This window comes from Pithys albifrons, chromosome 8, assembly GCF_047495875.1.
Source record: "Pithys albifrons albifrons isolate INPA30051 chromosome 8, PitAlb_v1, whole genome shotgun sequence".
Taxonomy (NCBI): domain Eukaryota; kingdom Metazoa; phylum Chordata; class Aves; order Passeriformes; family Thamnophilidae; genus Pithys; species Pithys albifrons.
This window is the reverse complement of record NC_092465.1, coordinates 10,846,558-10,870,689: the sequence shown is the minus strand read 5'-3', so window position 1 is coordinate 10,870,689 and position 24,132 is coordinate 10,846,558. Positions and strand designations below refer to the sequence as shown.

The 24,132-nt window shown below is 41.5% G+C and overlaps 1 protein-coding gene across 7 annotated transcripts in view; it reads right to left on the bottom strand.

The window, feature by feature from the left end:
- Positions 1 to 22,043, bottom strand: part of MYLK (myosin light chain kinase) — a 197,031-nt gene extending 174,988 nt beyond the window's left edge. For 4 of the 7 annotated variants that reach the window (XM_071562932.1, XM_071562934.1, XM_071562935.1 and 1 more), the window contains exon 1: positions 21,866 to 22,043. In XM_071562932.1, the coding sequence (XP_071419033.1) occupies positions 21,866 to 22,028 (163 nt within the window). In that variant the 5' untranslated portion in view covers positions 22,029 to 22,043. Of the gene's footprint in view, positions 1 to 8,805; positions 8,880 to 9,073; positions 9,323 to 21,054; positions 21,071 to 21,865 lie in introns of those variants that run through there. The other 3 variants (XM_071562939.1, XM_071562938.1, XM_071562937.1) reach the window with 3 other exon arrangements.
- Between the last annotated feature and the right edge of the window lie 2,089 nt (positions 22,044 to 24,132).

The window sequence follows — 24,132 nt, the reverse complement described above, 5'->3', positions numbered from 1 at the left end:
GTTTCCCACTAATGTGGGGGATTTTAAATGAAATAAAATAGAATACAGTATAAAACAGCATATTTCATTAAAAGTAGAATTTAGTTAAATAGTGACATTTTTCTTCCACATTATTTAAAGATAATTAACTTTTGGTCCATTGGCTGTGATTCCCAGCTCTCTATTTCTCCCAAGAAATAAAATAAGAAATTTCAAAATATGCTTTCTTTATCCCCTTAAGACAGGAGTGGAAAAGGGGAAGAAATTAATGAGTATTTACTGCTCTGCTGGCACTCAGAAAGGCCAGATTGAGAGAAAAACCACCCCATGGAATATGTAAAAATGGATTTCATTACAAAATATAATTAGTTCCTGCAAAAATATCCATTTTAAAAGGAATTCTCTTCCAGGTTTACTGTCATCATCACAGATTAAGTTATATACTCATATCTATGCTATTACAGGAGGTTTGTACTAGCCTGTTTCCTCAACCAAAACAAGCACACAGTCTCACTAGAATACTGTGCTAAAAGTTAGTGTGCTCATGCCAAGACACTACACTTCCACTATTATTTGCTTTTCTCCCATCTACTTCTGAGTACCTTTGGGATGTGTCTTCATGAAGCAGCTATTGGACCAATACAGAAAATATATACTTTGCAGTATGCATTCAAGTTACTTTAAACATAAAATTTCGGGTCAACTAACTGATTTGAGGAAAAAAATTAATACATTTACCTCACTGAAGCCAAAACTCCTCCCTAGATAATTCTTCCTAACTCTGTAGGTCAAGAGTACATATCGTTTCCAATTCAAACTACTTGTGCTTTTCAATAAAAACAGGTTAGTGAGCAGATCCAGACTAGATGCAAATCCAACAAATCCATATGGTCTCAAACACTCTGAGAAGAACAATTATGGTAATGATCAGCATGAGCTGGTTCATCCAAGGTACGAAGCCATTCATATCTGAGTGAGAGTTGTCTAAACCTGGCCATTCTCATAAAAATCAGCATTTTCATACCACCCCAGTCTCCTATGCACCAAAGTGAAGTTCCTAAAGAACCATAATGAGTTTTTTTAACCATTTTTTCTACATAAGTTTCTCTTATTATTAGGTGGCGTATTTAGCCCATATTAAAAAGTTCTAGTCAAAGAACTGCTGCAGTTATATTTAAATAAAGATGGTGTGGTTTTTAAATAAAATGTATCATAATTTAGACAAGGACATAACTGGTATGCTTTTAATCTTAAAAGATATTCTATATAGCAATAACTTCAGGGGTTTGTGCTTATTTTCAGAGTATACTTAACTAAGAAAAATCTGCAGAATGGCAATTTCAAGAAGAAAAATGGAAGGAAGAACTCCAATACCACAATATAGCACCATAACACAAACAGCTCTTTTCCAACCAGAACTTGACAATGCTTTTCAATGGGAAAAGCATCAATTATGAAGAGAAAGTGATGCCTGGTGAAGTTCCCAGTGGATGATGGATGATTAGGACAGTGGGCAACACCAAATACGAAATGTACTGTGCTACTCTCACAATGAGCTCACTTAAGTAAATGGTTCAGTTGCATGTATTTACCAAGGGAGAATAAACACAGACATGAAGGAACATGCATATTTGAACCCCACACTGCTGTAAAGCTGTGTTTGCTTCAGTATAGGCAATTAGGGGGTGGAGGTGTCTTTTTTTTTCTAAAAACACTTGAATGCAATTTTTAACAATTACACCAGTCAAAGTAAAAATTAGTTGGGAGGGCATGCAAAATGCAGAAAGCAGCTCTTGCTACCTTTCCCCCAGACCCAGCTAACAGGGAAAAACACCAGGCAATCAACAGCAGTATCCCCTTGGAAGACGGATGTCTTCTATAGAGCTCATCTGCAACGGTATTCATGTTCCTTTAAGCCTCTGTTTGAACAATGTCACTATGGCAACAGATCTGTGATGCCCTGCACCTTATCAGGCTCTCTCTATTTAAATTCTTTTCTTGTGTTTTCAACAAAGCCATTCACTGAACCTCAACTAATCCAAGATTCTGTTAGGGGTGAGGTTTTTGCTTGGTGGGGTTTCTTTCCCTTCACTACTGTGCCTCTTCCAAAAGGTTCTCTTCCTCACTAATGCCATCTGACAAGTTTTATTTGACCCACATCCCTTCAGTTCCTACCTCAAAAATATGATGGCTGTATTTTGCCTAACAGATTCCATAGTTTTCACTCCTCCCTGCCTACCCCCCAGGCAACATAGTTTTCAATGAAAATTCCACTCATTCAACAGCAACTTTTTCATTTTGGTTTTAGCTGTTCAGACTCCGCCTGCATCTACATCAGATGTGCCTGTAAGTTCTCTCTAGAGTATTCCCAGGTTAGAGGTATAGAGGGCTACATCTTTGTAATACCAACAGTTTATCAGTTCCAGATGCACATGGAATCCCAAATCCTGTGTTTATAAATTCCAAATACCAGAATACCTTTGGGGTACAGAGAACAGGAGGGGAGCTGGGAAGCTTCAAGGTTATATTATGCAAATGAAAGAAGCAAATCAGAGTTTGCCCTCACTGCACCCAAATCTGGTGCACAGGCAAAAGCCAGAGCAGTTCTGCAAACTAAAAAAGTGTTAATACTGCAAGTGCCTCTGCAGTGGTAACTGAATTTGTGCTATAGATCTCCACCTAAGCAGACAGGAGACAAACATAATTTAAGCTTCACATTTTTAATACTGCCCATAACTGTAATTTAAAGTGAGGCTAAAAGAAACATCTTTAAGGGGAGTTTCTGGTACTTTCCAGTGTGGGGGAAGATGGAGTCTTATGAGCTTGCATGAGAGTTTGGTGAAGAGAAGAATGGGAGTTATAAAAAAATTTTACTATCTTACTACCTTGGACGTTCTGAGTTGGCTGAGAAAGCAAAAGATACGGCAACACAGTAGCCTAAGAGACATGTAGCTCTCAGACTTCCCAAGGTGGACTAGTACAAACACAAAGGCAATTGCCCTTAGCTAAGCAAATGAGCTGCACAACAAAGAATTAATATAAACCTTCTTATGACTCCCACTGGCACAAAGCAACTGTATGTAGAATGATGCTTTAGAAAAAGTGAACCTGGAAGAAAGCATACAACTCAAACAGTGCACTTTATAGATTTAACTGCATTATTTCGAGGCTTTGGCTGAGCAAGCTCTCTGATGGAGGCAGGACAGCACAGTTCACAAGCAATACTCACTGCAGCTCAGTTACTATTTCAAGTGGAAATAAGAACAAGTCTTAGGAATCTCAAAGCAAACCAGTTTCTTCCATGGGTTGATACTGCACTTATATTTTCCTTCACTCTCCATAATATACCACCTAACAGCTTTTGTGAAGTGTAAAACATGACCCATTGCAGTGATGGATTTTAAGAAATGTTTTGCGCAGCTATTTTGGTTTACTGAGGCACAAGTTCAAGATACAGCCAAGGAGAGGACTAAATACACTGCTGATTTTCAGGGATTTAACAGTTGGGATATAAAACAAGGAACTTGGAAGCACAGTGATAATTTAATTTCTTGTCACAGCTCACCTTTCCAGGGACCCTGTGCCTAAGGCCATCAGTGCTCCAACCTCCTCTGGCACAGATGGCAAAGCAGCACAACAACAGGACAGCTGTGCTTTTGGAGAGCAACAGTTCCACACCAAAAGCTGCAGCTTTGCTACCTGGGTTAACTTCCATGTGTACAGACCCTCCAGGTTCCTTTTGTAACATCCCTCTTTTGGCTTTTAGCCCCACTGTTAACTGATATCAAACCACTCAAACAGAAAAATACTTAAATAATATAAATCTAAGTAACAAGAGGTTGGGAAAACTAGAGATATAAAAGTTATGGGTGGAAAATGAACAGTGAATATATTTACAGAAATATGCTTCCAATATGACAGAAGAAGCTTCCCACTAACTAAAGAAGCCTAATTTCACTGAATTAACAGAGTATGAAAGAGAGTGTAGAGCACAGCAATCGCAAATAAGGCTGGACAGACCCCCCTGGACCACTGGGTCTCATTCCCTGCAAGGGGAGTGCTGGGCTTGGATACTTTTGTGTACCACATTATCCTTTCATTATGTTGTGCAGTTTTCTCTGAAATTACTGAAAGTTGTGCTTACATTTCTGAGGGCAGATCTGGGCAATGTGCCTTTAGCCTCATAGCACTGGAGACACTTCCCTTCCTTCTTCCCTGGCCGCAGCTTTAAGAATTAAGCTGGGAACATAAATCTCTATTTCAGATTTCCTTGGTTTGGATAGACTAAGCCAAAACACTCCCTATTCCTCCCAAACATCTATAGCAATGAACCTATTTTGAAGTAATTTCTTCGCCTATGGAACACTCTAGCCAACAACACTGATATGTATTTTCTGTCCACATTAATTTGATTTTGTAAGCCAAACTAACACAAGACTTTGGTTGCTTCTGTACTCCTCAGGCTGCTGTGGGTCCTCAAAAGACAACTGAAGTGGTGAAATGAATTTGGAACACTGGTTTTCCTCGAAAGCTTTCTCACAGAAAGCCTTAGTGATCCTTCTGCTACAGACTGATCACCAGACAGTTGCCATTAATTACTTCATGGAAACATTTGGCCAGATGTACACAAGACACAAATCATGCATTAGGGATTTAGCTGGTTTAGACCCATGGCAGAAGGAGGTGGTTTTCTCACATTATGTCTTGTGTCCATCATTTCAAATTCCTACGGGATTTTTGCTGACCTGGCTGTAGGAAGAAGCAAAGAGGACATAGGAGTGAAGCTGGGGAAGTACAGGTCACAAGCAGAATTTAACTGAAGCAGAGAAGTGGAGCTTTGCTTTAGCTGTCCCTGCTACACTGCACCCTACAAGCCTAGAGGCTGTAGCAGATTTTGAACCCACCATTAAACCCATGTCTAAATGGAAGGCTCTTTTTCATGGTCTAGGAGAACACTAATTTGATGATTAAGAGAGAAAACAGGGTTTACAGCATTGTTGATGCAAGCAGTAGTAGAACCAGCTGACAGTCCTCTTGGAACCAGGAGGCACATTGCAATAAGAACCACATTTTCTGTATGAAATATCAGAGAACATTATGAGTGAGTTGTCTCTAACATCTCAGATTTACAGCACAGCCTGGCTCAAAATCATTGCAATTTCAGAGCTTTCTCACAACAAAAACTGTTATTAAGGCTTGAAATTCTGCCCAAGGCTTTTATTCCTATAGTAGTTTATTTCCTCCCTCTCCTCCAGCCCCAGAATCTGAGAGCACAATGGTCTCCTCGGATTGTATGTTAAAACATGTGCAGTAACAGTTTAGAGCTACAGCATCCACCTTCCATAAAGCACTTTCTCACAAGTCACTGGTGGCATGTGGGGTCCTGAGGTCAGCAAAACAGCTCGTTCCACCTTGATCTGTTCTGACATTAAAAAGAGATCAACAGATAAGAAAGGAAGAAAATTGTGCCCTAGCAAGTCCGTACATAGAACAAGCATTTGTGTGGATATGGTGTGAAACAGCAATGCAATGAAGGTGGATGAAGAAAACCAGGGAATTTTCCATCTTGTTCCTTGTAAGCTTTGATGCGCAAAACAAATGAACACAACAGTTTGCACAGAGAGCAGCTCTTCTAGACACAGTCAAACTGGGTTTACAATGAGTTAGTTAGTGATGGTGAGACAGCACAGCTTGTAAACCCCACCAAGAAAGAAAGTGAATTTTCAGTTTATTAGGATGAGGACATTCCACTGGATCTGACTGTTTTCCCTTCAGAGAAATGAAATATTTTTCTAGAACTGAAAGGACTCAGATCCAACAGAGGAACTGCACCATGACACTCCCATTCTTCCAGCTGGTTCTTCTGCCCAACAAGTCCACATGTCATGTATTGATACATAGAAGAAATCCCCTTGTCAGAAAAAGGAGATTGGAGGATAATCTTTCCTTTAACAGTAAAATAAGAAGCCACTTCATGAATCATTTCAGTCTCATGGGTTAAATGGAACAAGCTGTACGTGTGGCCATCGTGTGCATGTCAAAACACTGAGAAAACATGACAAAAACACTGTCACTAAAAAGCAGCTATTTCTTGGTGGCACAGAAATGGGTGGGACACTTCACTGCTGTCACAAAGGGACAATTCAGTCATTTAGTCTGACCCACTGGATACTGTCAGCAATTCAGTTTAACCCCTTCACAACTACATTTAGCCTGGTCAGTGCTGCCTGGTTAAAGCACAGAAGAAAATTCCGAGCAGTGGTGTCTCAAGAATTTTTAACAGCTGTTCCTTGCTGCATTGACTGAACTCAGCTCTCTGAACTAAGTCCAGTGAAATCCAGTATTTGCCCCTAGAAGCACGTCTGGGATTATCCCATAGACTTCATGTGCACAGGATATATGCAGCTTCAAAAGACAATTCCCTGCTGACTGAAGGAGGAGCAGGTATTACAGGGCTTTTAAGTCTCTGCAAGCAATATAGATATCATATCCTTTTCCTGTATTACTCTACCGACTCCAATAAATCTACAGAATTCAGCTCACCACAAGGCTACTGTTTTTCAGACTGACTGACCCAAAGACTGGTATTTATTTGCTGAGACAAGCTCTATAAAAATAAAAAGTAAAAAATCCACACTCTTCCTCCTCATCACCACAAAGATGGTATCTTGTTGCCAATGTGCCTGCCAGGAAGCCATCTGGAAACAATATCAATACCACAACCTATAGGCACTAATCAGGTCATTAGAGTTCAATTCTGGCAGCATCTTTAAGAACTGCAAAGGATAAAGCTGTGGTAATAAGGCACAGTCAAGATCTATCCCCAGGGCCTAGTTAGATCTTCCTCTCCTTTGGATTTTTCCTTTTCTCTTTAAAACCCATACAGCATTAGCATTTTTTCCCCAGTGTTTGGTTTAAATTTACCATTTCTGAGAACTTGGAAGCCCAAGCAAGGCCTCTCAGTTTGACACACAAACCCATAAAGGAAAATGTCTTCAGCCTCACTGAAGCAAAAGCAAATCCTCTCACACAGGCAGGGAGAGACATAGGCTCTGTCCTGACAGTAGAGTTACCCATATAAACCCTTAAAAGGGCATTGAAAGAGTCTGGAGAGAATTAAATGGGCCATGACAATGATTTTGAGACTGGGAAAAATGGGTTTAAAAATATGAATATATACATAGGCACATACTACAGCCAAAGCCCCCAAAAAGTTCAGCTTGAGATGCTTACAGGGCTTCTTATCACACAGAACACTTTCAGAGGGAGACCAGCAGTACCACATGCTAAAGTTGTCTCAGAGACACACCAAAACACCTAGGGATGGGAAACTGAAGCTGCAGAGAGGGTGTCTTTCTTCTAAAGCATGAAAAAAGGTAACAGATCAGGGGAAGAGGGGAGGGGCAAAAAAAAAAGGTGTGACATGCGGTTTTGGTCTCCTATCTTTCTTTCTCAAATGAAAAAAACATGTGGCTTCCTGAGAGATCTGTTTGAACAAGTTATCAAGAACATTATAACACAACTAAAAAGAAACAGGCTTCTGAAAGGCAGTGGAATAAAAGTAGAAGTGCAATGAATCCCCCTAGAATAAAAAAAACCCCAAACAAATCACAAATATTCAGTTTTATAAATTCAGTACAGCTCCCCATTAAAAAAATTTATATACATATATATACATATACAAACACACACATATATATATATAAAATCACTGCACTGGAAGAAAGCAGCTGTTCATCATCTTGGACAAAACTCTTTAGGGGCAGTGACAAGGCTCTCGTCTGTGTTTTCATAGAAGGTTGGCATAACATAACTCCAAGTTAATTGTTGTACTACATAACTCCATAATACAAAAGGGAGCAGTCAGCCCTTGTTCTGAATTCAAGTTAACCAGAGCTATTCAAAATAACAGCATCAAATTCTGACACTGAACTGAAAATCAGGTTTTGTTTTCACAAGTTGAGATTCAGTACTTGTCAAACAGATCAAAATTTTCTATTTTTCCAGTAAGCTCTATTTTTTTTTTTTTTTAGTTCCCAGAAGTATTTCTGTCTCCTATAAGCCTGGAAACTTTCCAGAACAGTCTTCCTATAAACCATGTTTAAGTTATCTCATCTAAAGATGGAAGAGAGTGAATAACTTTGTCATCTGGAAGGAGCAAGGTATAGGGAGTACATGTACTAAGTCTGAAGGGTTATTTTTATCCTTATTTTGTTATTTATCAGGTTACAAACATCCAAAAATAGCTAGCAATAGCTTCATGTCCAGTTTCTAAGAACCTTAAAACCTTCTTGATCTGCAGATGGAGTGGAACAGATATTGATAACAGGAAGCCAGAATTAATGTACAAACAGTTTTCAGAGCTTGAGTCTCATTTTGGAATAAATTATTTTATCTTGCCTCTTTATTACATATTTTTTATTTAATTAATCCAGCAGAACCAATAGAACTAATATTAATTTTCAAGTACAGGGCAAAAAAAAAAGTCCTACATTAAAGACTGACAATGAATCAGACAAAAAAATTATCACCTCCAAAAAAATCTCTAATGAGCTCCAGAAATTCTGCATGTGAAACATGCAGTTTAAAGCTAACAACTTAAAAAATTGATAATACCTAAACATTCTTATGGGTACATTTGCATTTCTAAGATATTTTTGTTGTTTTTTCTTCCCCCCAGTACATTAAGCTACATCTAGATTAAATCATTATAGGTAATGCAAGTGTCTTCACTCAAGTTTTATTCAGTGACCTCCTAAATTGATTTTAGTTAGAAAAAGACAACTTTGTGTTCAGATATGAAAACAAAAGATTCACCTTGCTTACCTTTTTTTCAGGCCTTATAGAAGTCCTTCCAACCTCCTTTGCCTCTGATACTTCTTTGTAAAGTGTTTTGAAACCTAGTGATGAAAGTAGTAAGAACTATGTATTTGACCATACCATTTGAAAAACATTGCAGTAGACATCCTGCAGATAATTCAAATTAAGGAATGTGTTGTAGAGTTACAAAACCATGAGTTATTACGCTGTTGAAATTATTGATATCTAAATATCAGATAAGTGAAGTCTGGCTGGAGTAGCTACATAAACCTACCATTCCAACTGCAAAGTAGAAAATTGTATCTAAATGACAAGGAAAATCCTTCCAAAGCCTGGCACTGAGAACAATACCACAGCTGAGCACCTCAACAGAAGGCAATGACCACAAAAGATCCTGACGGCTACTGAAATCTTATTTGATAAGAAATCACTCAAGATTGGATTAGTCAGATACAGGACTGTAAGAAGTCTTCTGAATGGCAAAGTCTTCTTCCTCCCTGTGCCAAGCAACTGCTTCACTTAACATCATTTCCCTTGCACGTACCACAGTGCAGTGATGAGGTCCAGGCTTTCACCACAGACGTTATTTCAGTCAGCTTTGATGAAGAAACTGCTCTGCTCAATTTCACTTTCATTTTTTTTTGCAGTAACTTTTAAAGTACACAACTTTACTTCATTTAGCTCATCATATGATGGGGAACTCCTGCAACTCATCAGGAAAGTCATCGCCCCGAGACAGCGTGGACACTTCCAACAGCTTTCTGGTCCAGGAAGATATGTAGTAGGCTTGAATCCAAGACATCCAAGAACAAAGCACAGACACAGGGCTAGATTTGAAGCAAGATTGGTCCAGCACTCATTGGTTAAGAAAAGGCTGAGACAGGTTCTGCAAATTTGGGTGTATCTATTTACAGAATGCAAGGATGGCTACAGCACAGGACAGGATATGCCTCAGTGAAAAAAACAAACAACAAAAAACCAAACCAACCAAACAAAACAAAACCTGAACCAAAACAAACAAAACAAACAAACCAAAATAAAAAACAAAAAACCTCAAAATCCCAAACAACCAAGAAATAGAAAACAAAAACAAACAAACAAAAAAAAAACAACAAAAAACAAACAACAAGAAAGTAAACACAAACCAAACCAACCAAAATCTCAACAACTCTCCAGTCCTGTGCTCCTGGTAGAAAGAATATATATCACTTCACTGCTACAGGGCAAAGAGAACACAGTACTGGCTTTATTCACCTGTCCAGGTTTTATTAGCTAATATTAACTTCAACTAGTTGAGCAATATTAATCAATGATAACTTGTTTGCATATCTTGTTTCAACGCTGGATTGCATGTGTACAAGCAGCCCTTCGAAGCACATCTGCAGAGAGTAAACATCTGTACTGCTCCCTCAAAGCACACACAGGCTTTATGGAATAAGGACAGTCTTCCAGTAATCACACAGAAATAAGTATAAACACTCTTCAGCTCTTGTAAACATGTCCACAGAGACCTCTCATAAAAATCACAGAGTATTTTCATTCAGTTGTTTTTTGGGGTTTCTCCATGTCTGCAAAACTGGAAAATCAAGGCTATCGTCTTGTCAGAGGTTTTAAGTGCATAGGTTTTGCGTTTTACACACAATCCAGCCCAGGATTTCAGAAGTGCAAAGTTTTAATCATCACTGCAGGTACTGTGTGTATGCAAATGGTAACAACACACCCATCTCCATTAGCACCCAGAATGGCTTCAGGTCCAGCTTGTGCCTCTCAGTTTTAATAGATTGTTTCCACAGAGTATTACAACACAAATAGCTGCTGTACACCTACAACACATGAGGATGTTCATAAATATTCAATATTAGCCCCTGTGGAAAAAAAAAATGGGGGGGATGGTACAATATCCATAATTTTTCTAGATACAGTTCTCCAGTGGAAAAGAAACTTGTAAGTACAGGGTACGACACAAACCAGAGAAAAGTATAAAGGCTGCTTGTTACGTAGCACAAAGAATAGCACTGATATAAGGCTCACTTAACAAAACCTGTGTATAGTTACTTATTTTTGAGAAAGGGAACGATGTAAGGATGTGGCAAGAAAAAGAGGATGCTGAAAAAGAGCAGTTCAAAAAGCAGGAATTCTCAGGGAGAGTTAGGAGAGCATTGCAGGGCATAGGTCACCTCTTAGAAAATGGATTGCTTAAGTAAAGACAGAGCAGCCCATAAAACAGGGTAAGTAAACTGTAAGCAGGAAATTAAGAGGCCTAAAAGACAACTCAAAAACTGCCTGCATACAAAGATCATGGTGCTAGTAAACAGCTCTTGAAATACATCACGGACAGGAAGCCAGCTGGGAAAGCAGTCCAGCTGCTGGATGACAAAGGTGTAACAGGGGCAGATGGAGATGATGCAGTTGTAGCAGAGAAGCTCAGTCAATTCTTTACATCAGTCTTTACTGCTGAAATCTCTGGGGGGATTTCCACATCCATTGCATGATTTGTTGCAAATCTGGCAGAGGAGCCAGACCAATTTGAAGTAAAATCAGGAAATACCAGACCAACCAAGGAAGCTGGATGTTAATAAATCACTGGAACAGAACAATGTTCACACAAGTTCTGAAGAAACTCAAATATGAATTTAAGAACCACTAGCCAAGGTGTGTAAACCAGAGCTATAGGGAGTCTCTTGAGGACTTGCTAATCCTGCCTGGATAACTCCCAGCTATGGGAAGGGCTGTGTAGGAGAACCTGGAAACCATGCTCTGGCAAGCCCAACTTCATTGACAGTAATGAATGCAGAATGTAACAGAGTGCAAACATTAGAAGGCATATGAAAGGAAAGGATGGAGCTTAAGAGGCTTTTTAAGATGGAGAAGACTCATCAGTGCAGTTCCTGGGATCACTCCTGGGACTGGTGTTCCTCAGCATGTTTATCAATCAATGACTAAACTAACAGATTGGGAGAAAAGTTGGCAGGTAGTCTTTAGTGTAGTAATTCCTCAAGGCACTATCCATTCTAACAATTCCTACTCAGACGCTGGAGCCATCCTTGATCGTTCTCTTAAGTCCAGCATTCGACAGCAGTCAGGAAAGCCAGCAACATCATCAGAATCCTTGGAAAGAGAAGAAGATGGGGCATTTCTGCCATTTCTCACAACCCGAGCACTCCCCCAACTTGAGTATTATTATGTGCTTTCCACATACTAAGGGCATAAGCAAGTTTCCAAAAAGCTCAACTGAGTGGAAACGGAGTAGATGTTTACATTGAGATACTAAAAAGGCTGGGACTCTTCAGTTTGGAGAAAAGACTGGGTATGACCAGGTATAACAAAAAAACCCATGAGCTGCTAAACGGTGAAGTGTTACTTGTCCGATCCTATAAAATCAGAACAAGGCAGTACTCACTGCAACTAGCAATCAACTCATTTAAATAGAAACACTTGTTTACTCAGCAGGTTACAAGCTTCAGGAACTTGCTGTCACGCAAAGCTGTGAAGGCAAAGGATGTCCATGGGTTCAAAAAGGGATTAAACTCTGGACAACAGGTCCATAAATAGACACTTAAAGGACTAAACAGGTACACATCCTCTAATATCCTTAAGACAAGAGCTGTGGAAACTGGAGAAGTAGACAGAGAAGTCGATCTCAAAAAACAGCTGTTGGAGGTTCTCCTGTTAACTCGCCAGACACAACCCTGGGCTGACTGGAACACTGAGGCAGTTCTAATGTTATTAATTTTTTAGGCAGACTTAAGCATTCCCACACATTACACCACTTCCTGAGGATAAGCAATGACCCCAGCAAAGGAGCAAGGTAATAGAAAACAAACACATTCATTACCTCTCATGGCAGGGGTGAGGGTGGGACAAGGACAGATAACCAGCAAAGAATAGGAAGTAAAACAATTAAGACCAGTTAAGGTGCTAGAACTTTCCTTATAACACCCTTTCCTCTGAAAGCACCTTTAACATCTGTACACACAGTACAGACATCCATAAGTAATTATTTTACCCACCCAATTTAATTTTTAATTCCAGCTTTCACTTCAGAAGCATTTTTTAAAATTAACACCATCTTTGAAGACAGTAAGTTATTTATAGCTTTTAAAAAAAGTAATCAGCAAAGTTGCATTTCCTGTCTTCTAAGCGAAATATAAGCTTGGACAGAAGAAAAAACCCAAGAAATGCAATTATAGCAAGTTTGTTTTCAAGACAATAAATCCTTTATTTTGAGATGCAATTTAGTTCATCAGCTTGTTACTCTTACAGTTTTTTACAAAAGTATATTTTTCTTTGCTTCTTTGGGGGGAAAAATTCTATGCCACACAGATAAAAAATTAACAAAGTTTCACAATGTTCTCTTATTCCTGCCCCTGACACAGTCAAAAAGAAAAAAAACCAACCAAACAGCTAGAAAGGAACTAGTACTGAAAAGCTACATAGTGAATTCCGTTCGTCACAGAAAACATGACAGAAATTAATAAGATATGAAACATCATGCATTTTTCTTGTTCTCATTAATTTAGTGAGAAGTTTGCTTATTACTGCAATTCCCTACTGCAACATCAATAACCACATATTGAATGATATAATAAACAAGGCACCTGTCACCCACACGGGCCCCTGAACTGCGCCCGTGCACTGATGAGCCATCACAGCAACTTCAAAGGTCACCTCAGTCATCAAGCAAAGGACAGTGTCATATAAAACCAATATAACATCAAATACTAAAACTGATCTATGCATTTCTGTTTACTTGTACCCTCTGAGACAAAGCAGGAAAGTGGTGAACATTTGGAGTTGGATGATTCCACATTAAGTTTAAAGTCTATATCATGTATGTGGAGAATGGAGTAAGGGCCACACTATTTTACCTGAAGAACTATCTGACCATCTCTGACTGTCCTTGCCGGTGAGATGCCATGCAAGGAGCTGACTTTGTAACCTCATTTTCTGACTGTCACTGTGGTCCAGTCAGAGCCCCTACTTCTGCTCATGCTAACCAAGACCACCCAACATCTACAGCTACGGCTTGGAAATACCTTGGAAAAGGAATATAACTGAGTTCCATACCAGATAAGAACTAAATATATGGAATGAGAACTAAGTGTTGAATTAGTGAGCTGAGATGAACACAAAAAAAGGCACAATTTCAGGTAAAATAAAGGAGCAATACTTCTGATGACTGAGTTTAGAAGCATTGAAGGAAATCCACATAAAATAGCCATTTACTGACTTTTACTCTGCATGAGATGTGCTGAATTGATCAATAAGTATCTCAGTATCTACATTCAGGATGACTTTAGCATGTAACTTGAGCAAAGCTCCCCATCGGTTGCAATAAAGCCTTGGTGTCCCAGGTCAGGACTGAGGTGAAATGGAGGGAAGGGCTTTGGAGCCTGCCTGGCCCCTAGGTCAGGTCTGCACAGCACAGCTCCTGCTGCCTCACCCCCCTCAGCATGAGGGGATTGATTCCCTCATGGGCACTGACTGCCACCCCACAGTCACACCTGTAGGCACATCCTTCACATCAGGAAATTTGGGAAATGGCATGAGGGACAAGCAGCACAGGGGCCCTTGAGCCACCCCAAGTCAATCCCAGATGTTTTCTGCCAGCTCTGGCACAATGGGAGCCCCAGTGAGAAAAATCCCTACATGCCAGAGCTTGTCATGGCATCAAATAGCCCATCAGCCAGAGAAAACCCAGAACCAGGAGTTAGGGAAAGAAAATTGCAGCTGCTGAGGGCTGGGGACACCATGCAGGGTCACATGCCGAGGGACAGGCATCCTCAGGGCTGCTGCTGTCTGTGACCTGCTCCGAGTGTGCAGCAAGAGGGATCCATGAGGGAAAGGGCTGAGTATTTCTGTAAGTGACTTCATACATGCTTGTGGTAGTCTTGCTCCTGAGCACCCAAGTCAGTGATCAGAAGTCTGTATTGATTGATAGGAAAATAATAAAATTGTAATTCTCTTACTCAAGACTGTTTTCCCAGTGACACAGCAATGGCTGGCACAGTTTCTCCTGTCAGAGCACCACAGGTTGTTATGGCACATCCCTGAGAAGGGCTGAGGGAGCACAGGATGCAACCTCTGCCACTCACCAAGAAATGCTGAAACTCAGACTTCACAAACCAGGATTCTCTTCCATTGAAATGTGCTCACTCCACTCACTAACATGGACACTTTCACAGCAACATGAAAAACTGCTGTACTGCAAAGGAACAGGAAAATGAGTAGGAAGAAAGGGAAATGCAGAAGAAAATGAAACAAACCTTTCACCATTGCCCTGCCTGCGAGAAAGATGCACCCAGACAAGCACAGATTCACAAGCCAAGATCTCTTCCTAACAAACTTACCTGATACATGCTCAGACTTTTGCTTGCCTCTTACATGAGTTCAGTCAGCACTAAATGTCTCCAGCTGGTTTCAAGTTACAGCCAGGGGAAGTAGTACCATAAAATTCCTCACAGCCACCCAAACCATTACTCTTGTATTTTTGTTCCCATGTGGGGTCATCACACCCCCTCTGGAAAGCTTAGAGGTGTGATGCCACCTCAGGCGTCTTCAGAGAGAGCCTCACAATGGTGTATTATGAGGCTTGTTGTAACATCTTTTCAATATCCTTAAGGTCCAGCGGTTTAGAGAAGAGGGTCTTTTGTGTGTCCTGTCAGTTCCAGGAAGCTCCTGTCACTGGCATGGAGACTGCATATGGAAAAGAGCTGCTAAATAGACCATTTAAAAGAATATAGGCCCACATCACCAAACCCCATGAATGCTGCAGCTCTGTGGAGGTCAGAGGAGCTGCACCGCTCCGGTGCTGGGGGTGAGACACCCGCACAGCAGCTGTTACACTTCAAAGCCAGGCTCCCTCTGCCAGGGTCTCTCAGGCTCTGTCCAAGATACACCCCCTGAGGCCACCATGGCCTGAATGTCAGCACTTAAAACAGCAGCAGCACGGACAGACATCACCAATTTAAGCCACGCAGCCCTGGCGTAAACTTACACTGCACTGAACAGAAAAGGCTTCTCAGCTCCAAAACTAAGCTGGACTTGAAGCAGTGATGAGCAGTGAGTAATGCTTTCAGACAGGAAGCACCGACTTCAGACCTTCCTCTTCTCCCACCAAGGAAAGCTTATGATCCTAAAAGCTCTGAGGTAAATAACCTGAGTAAAGCCGGCCATTCTTGACAAATATCTCTTTCTGTGCATTTCAAACACAGCCTGCTTATTGCTTCTGCTCTATAGCTTTCCCTGTGATACAATCAAGAGCATAAGAACACACAGACAGTGGTTCCCTGACCTAGACTTCGACAGTGCTTCTTACAGAACGTGCCCTTTATGTTATTTTTTCTTTACCCAGCCAAATTGTTAACTCTTCTTCAGAAGAGATGGTCAGTGTTTTGTCTTGGGGTTTTTTTTGTTTGTTTATTTTTTAAGGACCCTGATTCTACACCCATAAAATATGTGAATTTAAAGAAACCCTTGCTTTCATATTTAACAAACTGCTTACACCATTTGAAAGAATTAATGGAATTATATGCCTACTCCAGTAAGCAACAAGTAACTTCCTAATAGTTAAAAGTGCCAAAAACATGATTGGACAACTACATTATAATGGACTATCCTTGTTATTATTTGCACTGTATATTTATACAATAAATGAAATTGTGACTGTCACTTAGCAGATATGGAAAATCTCACATCCCTGTTTCACCTTGTTTCGCACCATGAGCACTTATCAGTTCATAGAATTTAGAGAAAGCAACATCACCTTGAAATCAAATACAACAGTGTCCTGATAGGAACAAAGACCTGGGAGCTCTAGTTCCTCTGATCCATGCTGACTGCAAAGTGCAACTCTTTATAGGCCTTGGCAGTAAACAGGAAACTTGCAGTACTTCTAGGCAGATAAGACAAGCTAACTCACAAAACAGGGATCCTTTCATTATTTGGAACATCTCAGAGTGTCTGTGCCATACCAAGTACCACTTTGTCTCTCCAGCCACTGAAATCCTCTTTGTAAGAGTATTTGCAACTCAGGTCTTGGTCTCCTCATTACTCACTCATCCCTTAGCATTTTACTGAGGTTAACAATCAGGATAGTGACTTTTGCTACTTAGCAGTCGTTCCACTGAAAGCTGGATTACACTGGTTTAGAGAGTATATAAAAGGTCTCGGAGTGAAACTACAGGCTTGGTGATCAGATTATCCTTGACTACACAGTTCCAGTGTTCTTTTGGGCACATTTTTCTGTTCAGATATCATCCTGCTGCTCTGCAAATACCTCAGATCACAAGAGTGCTGAAGAATAACAGAAAAAGCAGTAAAACGACAATATGAATAATGATCTTAACCTGCTGTGCAATAATTAGAAATAAACTGCAGTGTGTGTGTAAAACAGCATATGCCATCACTCACTTCCCTCAGCCAGGATGTCTGTGGACTCTCAGCAATTTATCATATTTTGCAAGAAGCAGCAGTAAGTGATGCATATGACTGGCAAGCAGAGCCAGTAATTTCTTCTCCCACAGGTTAGATCTTCTACTTTCACACAGAACGTATGGTGTGTTTTAATCCTTATACGATGAAGCAAAAACATCCCCCTGTGACAATTCTGTATCCTGTGGCACATCAGCTGCATCACAAACCCTAAAAATGCCCTTGGTACCAAGGAACCCATGCCTAGAAAACAGCAGTTCAGCCTGAATAATTAATATGCCATCAGCTGGCCGTGTTTTTGGCAAGTGACTGAATTTAATCCAATTACAGCAGAGGTGATGAGGTCAAGCTGACTTTTAGTAAAGAATCACCAGCAAGACTGTCCTCAAAACAGGAGACACTGCAGCTTTCTAGACTTCATCAGAGAGCTGACACACTGTAATGAAGTTTAGTAATGCTCAGACTTGTTATAACAAAGGTAAGTGCCAAGAAACTGCTTTGTGCCAGCAAGCAGAAGAGGAAAGGGATTCAGCAAGAACACACTTTGTAAAGCACACTGTAATCCTAAGCACTTAATTGCCTTTGGCAAGAGCTGCATCCCATTGCTCTCTCAGAAGTCGTTTTATCTGCAACTTGATGCTCACAGCTACAGGGATGAATGGAGTGGGGGAGGAGAAGAAACTGAGGGGAATCAGTGAGAGAACTACAGTTACCAGTCTGTCTTTGCTGGACTACCAAAGCAAAATACAAAAAATATTGGTCCTTAAAAGGCCTGATCTGCACATCTGATCACTTTGGAGAGCTCTCATAGAAGCAAATTAAACTGACCCTCATCCAGGCCCTTTGAATAGCCTATATAGTCAGGAAAAACTGTATCACATGCACATATTTATACTTTAGTATTCATGTAGGACTGGCCTCACTTCCAGACATTCTGACTGAACCCATATAAGTCAGTGTAAATTGAAGGTATAACCAGAGTTTTCTGTTTTCCCCTGCTTATAAGACAGCATTCACAAATATTTTACAATATGTTAACCCCAACTCATTGTTCCCACATAAATGGAAGACTCAAAGGTAAATAATGCACCAAGCCTCTTTAATTAAATAAGGAGTCTAGGGGAGGAGTTTCTGCAGACCCTTTTAAATCTTAAAGCCTGCCAACTGGATGAACAAAAGGTAGATTAGGCTCACATGATAAATCCCAGCAAACCTGAAAAGCCTTTGTTAATAAGTCACTAAGGGAATTTTTTCCCCCCTAGAATTTCTGCTCACCAGAAGTGAGAGTTAAGATTATTTGAGTGAGTTTGGTTTCCAGCAGCATTAAATAGGTATATGCCTCATGGAGCTCTAATCTTCTCATTTCTATAGAGCTCGATTCTCCTTTCATTCCTACTAAAGCAGAACCAGTTATTCCCAGCTTTTATACAGGGAGCAGCTGCTGAAACACCAGAGGCAAAAGAAGTTTATGAAATTAGTCAAGATTCTCATGAACACTAAGCTGGAATTCTATGTCAGCTTTAATAGCAACAACAGGAGTATAAATGCATTTTCTTTTCATTTTGGCATTTCTTTCATGTAGCAGGTTGCTAATGAACATCTTAAGTTTCTATTCATAAGTTAGTGTTCAGTAGCTTGTTCAAAGAGCCAAATGACATGTTAGTCTGGCAATTAGTTTACTCTTTCTTTGGATTCACTTAATGAAGACATTACTAGAGACAGACCTTACTGTAGCACATTCAACAGATCCTGTACAATTGTCCAGGAAAGACCCAGATTTTAGCAAAACCCACACTGTAATCACAGACAACACAGATGACATTTAAAGCTATGCTAAATTAAAAAGAAAAAAACCCAACTCCAGAGTCCATCCTACCTGAATCCATCTGGCTTCACTAAGGAATACTTCTCAGCACTGCAGATTAATCATATCTTCTCTGCATGCAGTGCTGAAATCCAAACAACATACATAGTCCTAGTGTACATCACAGAAGCGTTTCCATCGGCAAAGGGGACGAAGGCAGCTGAACAGGACTTGCTAAGACCCACAGTGGATACCACTGAAAAAGTTTTAAAACTCTACTGCAACAGATGCAGCAATGGGCTTCCAGACCAATGAAAGAAAGGACACCTACCTTCCACCAGGCAGTTAAAAAAAGAGCAATTTAGCCTCAAAGAAGAGTGTATCAACCAGACAATGGGAAAAAATAAATTACCTTCATTACCTCCTAACTCATACCTGTGGAACAAAGTTTGGAAAAGCTGTTGAGTAGAGCTTTAAGCACAGTACAAGCAAACAACCACAGCATGTTTTATTATGAACTTGACAAGTTTATGAAGGAGAGGAGACTAGTCTGCCCACAAAACCAGGAACACTTCCAGCCCATGCTCAGCCCTGAACTCAAACTACCTAGAAGAGTCCAACAACCACAGGCTGTGGCTACAGTTCTCCAGAGTCTAACCAAAAACTTCAGCCATCTCCTTACATGGCTCGCAAGCAGCTTCTGAGCACAATTTCTGGATTTAGACATCCACAAGTTTAAGGCACAGCCTTTGGAGCAGTTCTGAATTCAATTTGCATCTGCATTTTGTTTTAGGAGGGCTCTGAAAGTAATTTGTAGCTGTTGGTTTATAGTCTTTCTAAATACAGTGCATTTGGACTGCGTAAGGATATTGGTATGGATTTTGATTGACTGTAAAAATCGGATCATCGCCCAGAGGAAGTCCTAATGAACTTAGAGGAGGAGCCAGGGAGAACACAAAACAGACCAAAAGCTGGTGAAAAATGATGCGTCTCTTGCATTTAACTTAAACCAATGGCAATACATAATCCTTGCTTATTTCAGACTTTATAAATTCTCTTTCGGCATTATACAAGTAAACCAATAGAACTTCACTGAATTATTTCCTTCATCCTCCTTTGGACCAGGTAGCAAAGCAACTAAAGCAGCAAAGCAACTAAAGCTGTGGAGAGATGCTTGTAGGAGCAAAGTATCAGGTTTCTAACTTGCTTTGCAGCAGACCTATTAAGATTTCCCTACAAGACCCATAAAAATTGGGTCAGTGATATTAACTTGCGTGAGCCTCCCACATTTATACAAAATCCTAACTGTGATGTTTATTAAACCAGGCATTTTCTTTCTGCTTGTGCCTATCTAAAAAGGTTAAATGCCATTAATATATCCCACACCAGCACAGGACATGCTGCCTATCATTCTAGTGACTCATCCTCTGGTAGCCAACGTTCTCCTACTACAACCAACAAAGTCACTCCAGTTACTTTTAGAGTTAAAACACTTGTCAAGTAGCATTAGAACGCAAAGTGTTAAGGATGAGTGTAACATTAGCGTATTATAAAAATGTGTTATCAGACTACAGTACACACAGTGACCAGCTACAGAGAAACAGTATCATTTGAGGAAACAGAAAATACTTTGGATATGTGCCAGATAAAAATTAACTTTTCAGTTATTAGCAAATATAATTCTGGTTTATAAACAAAGAGCTCCTAAAATGCACTCTTAGAGCCTGGTTCCAGGAACATCTCAGCAAACATAAAGCTGTACAAGGAAGACACATATCATATTTGGCAAATAATAATGCAAGTCATTAGCAAAATAAATAAAATAAAGATGTGTGCAGGAAGCAGGGGGAAATAGACTGTAATTCTATTAGGGATTAAAAATGTAAGAGGAATGGACTACATTTCTTACAGCTTCACTGGCAGAAATTATATTTCCACCACTCCACAAAGAGGTAGCATAATTTTGGAGAGTCTCAGTAGGAACACACCTTCTGCATGTCATGCAATGCCATGCTCACCCCTCATAAGGTTCAATGCTTGGAATCCCCTTGGAAGCAGGGTGTGCGGAATCAGGTACTTCCATTCATAGTTTCAGCCTTTCCCTTATGTAGAGAGCATAATGTAGCCTTCAAAACACTTTTGATTCCACTTCTTGACTCAGGGAGAGGTATTCCTGTGGATTTTCTCTGCAGAAGACAAGGCTGAGGCTAAAAAGTATCTTTAAACTGTAAGAGGAGGGAAAGATTCACTCTCTTTCCATCCCTGGTCTCCAGCCCTTGCTAGTCTGCCATGCCACTCCCTTCCAGGCTGAGTGCAGGGTGCAGTGCCACGACAGAGTCCAGATGTGCACACACAGGAAAGAGGATTAAAAGGCAAATAATCCCAAAAGCATATTGCTCCATAGCGGGAAAGCAGCACACAGAGAAGTGATTTCCCCCTCTGCCAAGTTAATGATTTTAAATACTCATCTTCTCCCATCCTTACGCAGTACATTTAAGTGGTGTCACCAGGATTTATCTGCCTGTCAGACACTAAGTATGTTGTGCAGCATGGTACAAAATGCTTTGAGAACAGCAGAAGTTCAAAAACCCCCACAACAAATCCAAGACATAATTTTGTCTGAAACATTAAAGATGTGCATGTGCAGTGAAGGAACATTCCTACATATGCACCTTTGTATTTGAAAGGCTCAGGAGTCCAAGAGACAGCCAGAGAGCTTATCCTCACAGCCGAGCCCATAAATGCATTTTCCTAAAAATCCTTTGCTACCTGCCAACAGAGCATAATAAACCTTCAGCAAATCACACATAAAAGAGGACAAGTACTTACTACCAGGTTTGCTTGCTCTCGGATTAATGCACTCCGGGAGAAGAACTGCAGGTGAGCCCTCCTCTCTGCGGGATCCCAGCGGACGGTCTTGCAGGGGAAGGGACGGGAGCTGGGCTGAGACACCCGCAGGAATCCCGCGGCTCCGGTGCTCCAAGCCCGGCATATGCCCGCAGCCGGCATGTGCCCGCAGCCCGCGCTGGGCTGGCCCGCTGCAGCGCCGCTACCTCGTCCCTCCGGAGCAGCAGGTTTCCCTCCTTCTCCTCCTCCTCCTTCTCCGCCTACTTCAGCTCCTCCCGCGGAGGATGCCCCGGTACCCCCTACCCGTGCCCGCCCACGGGCTTCCCCCGCGTCCCGGCAGGGAGAGCCCCGCTGCTCCGGGAGCGCTGCCGGAGCCCCCCGGCCGCCAAGCTGCCCAGCCCCGGCCCGGTGCCGTCCGCAGCCCACCTGCCGCTCGGCTGGGCTGGCCGAGGCTGCCCTCCGGCAGCGGGGGAAGCGCCGAGCCCGCCGGGGAAGCGCTGCCCTGTGGCGATACCGACTGCGGTCGGCGCGGCCGCCTTTAACTCCTTCCTTGCGGAGCCTTATTCGACGGCGGCCGGGAGCCCAGGGGGAGCCCGGGGCCCGCCAGAACCAGCAGAAGGAGGGGCACGGCCAGCCCAGCCCAGCCCAGCCCAGCCCAGCCCAGCAGCACCTGTGGAGCGCAGCTCGCCCAGGTGGGGCGGCTGCATATGCAGGGCATGCACACCTGGGTCTGGGGGTGTGTGAGGAGTGTGTAGGGGTACATGTGGGTGCTGTATGTGCTGGGCACAGGAGAGCCATGTGGTGGCTGTGTGTGGGTATGTGGGGTTCATAGACAGTGTATGTATGGGCAGAATCATGGTCCCTTGTGTGTGATCCCGTGCTTATGGGTTGGCAGGGGCACGAATGAAGTACACATGGGGTATGTATGTGTGCTCTGGGGTGAGTGCATCGACTGTATAGTGGGGGAGTGTACAGGGGATGTGTGTCAAGGTCTGCCTGGGACTTGCATAGGGTGCCAAGGGGGATGTGCATGAGAGTGTGGAGAGCGTAGGGGTCTGTGTGGAGCTGCAGCCCTGCCATGCCCCAGTGCCAGCAACAGGGCATTCATTCAGCCACACAGGGGCCTCGGGAATGCCCCTGCCTCCTCACCCCCAGAGCCTATGCACTGGCACATCTGCCATGGGATGCCCAAATCTGGGACAGGGGATTTAGTTTAATAAACCGTTTACAGTTAATTGTGTTAAGTGATAAAGTAGTGTTGAAGGAAGAGCAAATGACTGATGGGGACAAATTGAATCCTCTTCAATAATAAGATCTTAGAACTGCCATTTTATATTGTGGAACTGGAGACCTTGAAGGAGAGGGATAGGAAGATCAGGTATGTTGAAAACTTAAAGACTTTATGCTAGTATTTAAATTTTTTAATTTTATTTCCACATTTTTAAAAAATCAACTATTTATCTGAAATGGATTTATAGCCAGATCATAAACATACATGGGCATAAGACCAACAAAAAGTCCACGTTCTGTGGATAAAGCCTCTCTTTTCTGCCCTCTTGCCTTCTTCTGTGCCGTGATCAGATTACTGTACGGTGTCTTAAAAAGGTTCTGAGCTACTACAGAAAAAGGAAAGCAAAAGATGCAGAGAACTTGTCTCCTCACGAGGCTCTAAGACACCTTTGGAGTGATAGAGCAAACCACAGTCCAGGTTACAGTTCTTCCTCTCCCCTTGCTGTTTCCTCTCAACAGCTATCAACTCAAAAAATTGTGGCCAGGGTCAGCAAGTCACAGCTAAGCTGTACTTCACTGCAGTGATGTCACAAGTTTTATATTTGCAGATACCTCAATGTTTTTTGTTTTGATTCTGAGGTGAATTTTTCTTCCATTGGTAGAGCATGTGTACTGCAACCAGAGCAGACTGTACAAGGAGGCAGTGCAGGGTGCTGCCTTTCTCTGGTGCATCATTCCTGGTACCTGATCACAAGCCTCTGCAAAGGATGAGAGCAGTTACCAGTATGAGTCTGTGAGAACTTACAGCCATCACTTTTGACTCTCATGTGCAGTACAAAGTGAGTGAACTGAGTGGAATTGCTGCTGCCTCTCTAAGAGGAGGCAGCAATAATTTTCTTATTCTTATTTTCTTTAGATTGACTCTGTTAGGAGAATAAGATGCTTTTCCCGTTTTAAAGGCTCTGGAACTTCAAAAATAGATTAATAGAAGCTTACTTATTTATTTTTATTTAAACTGG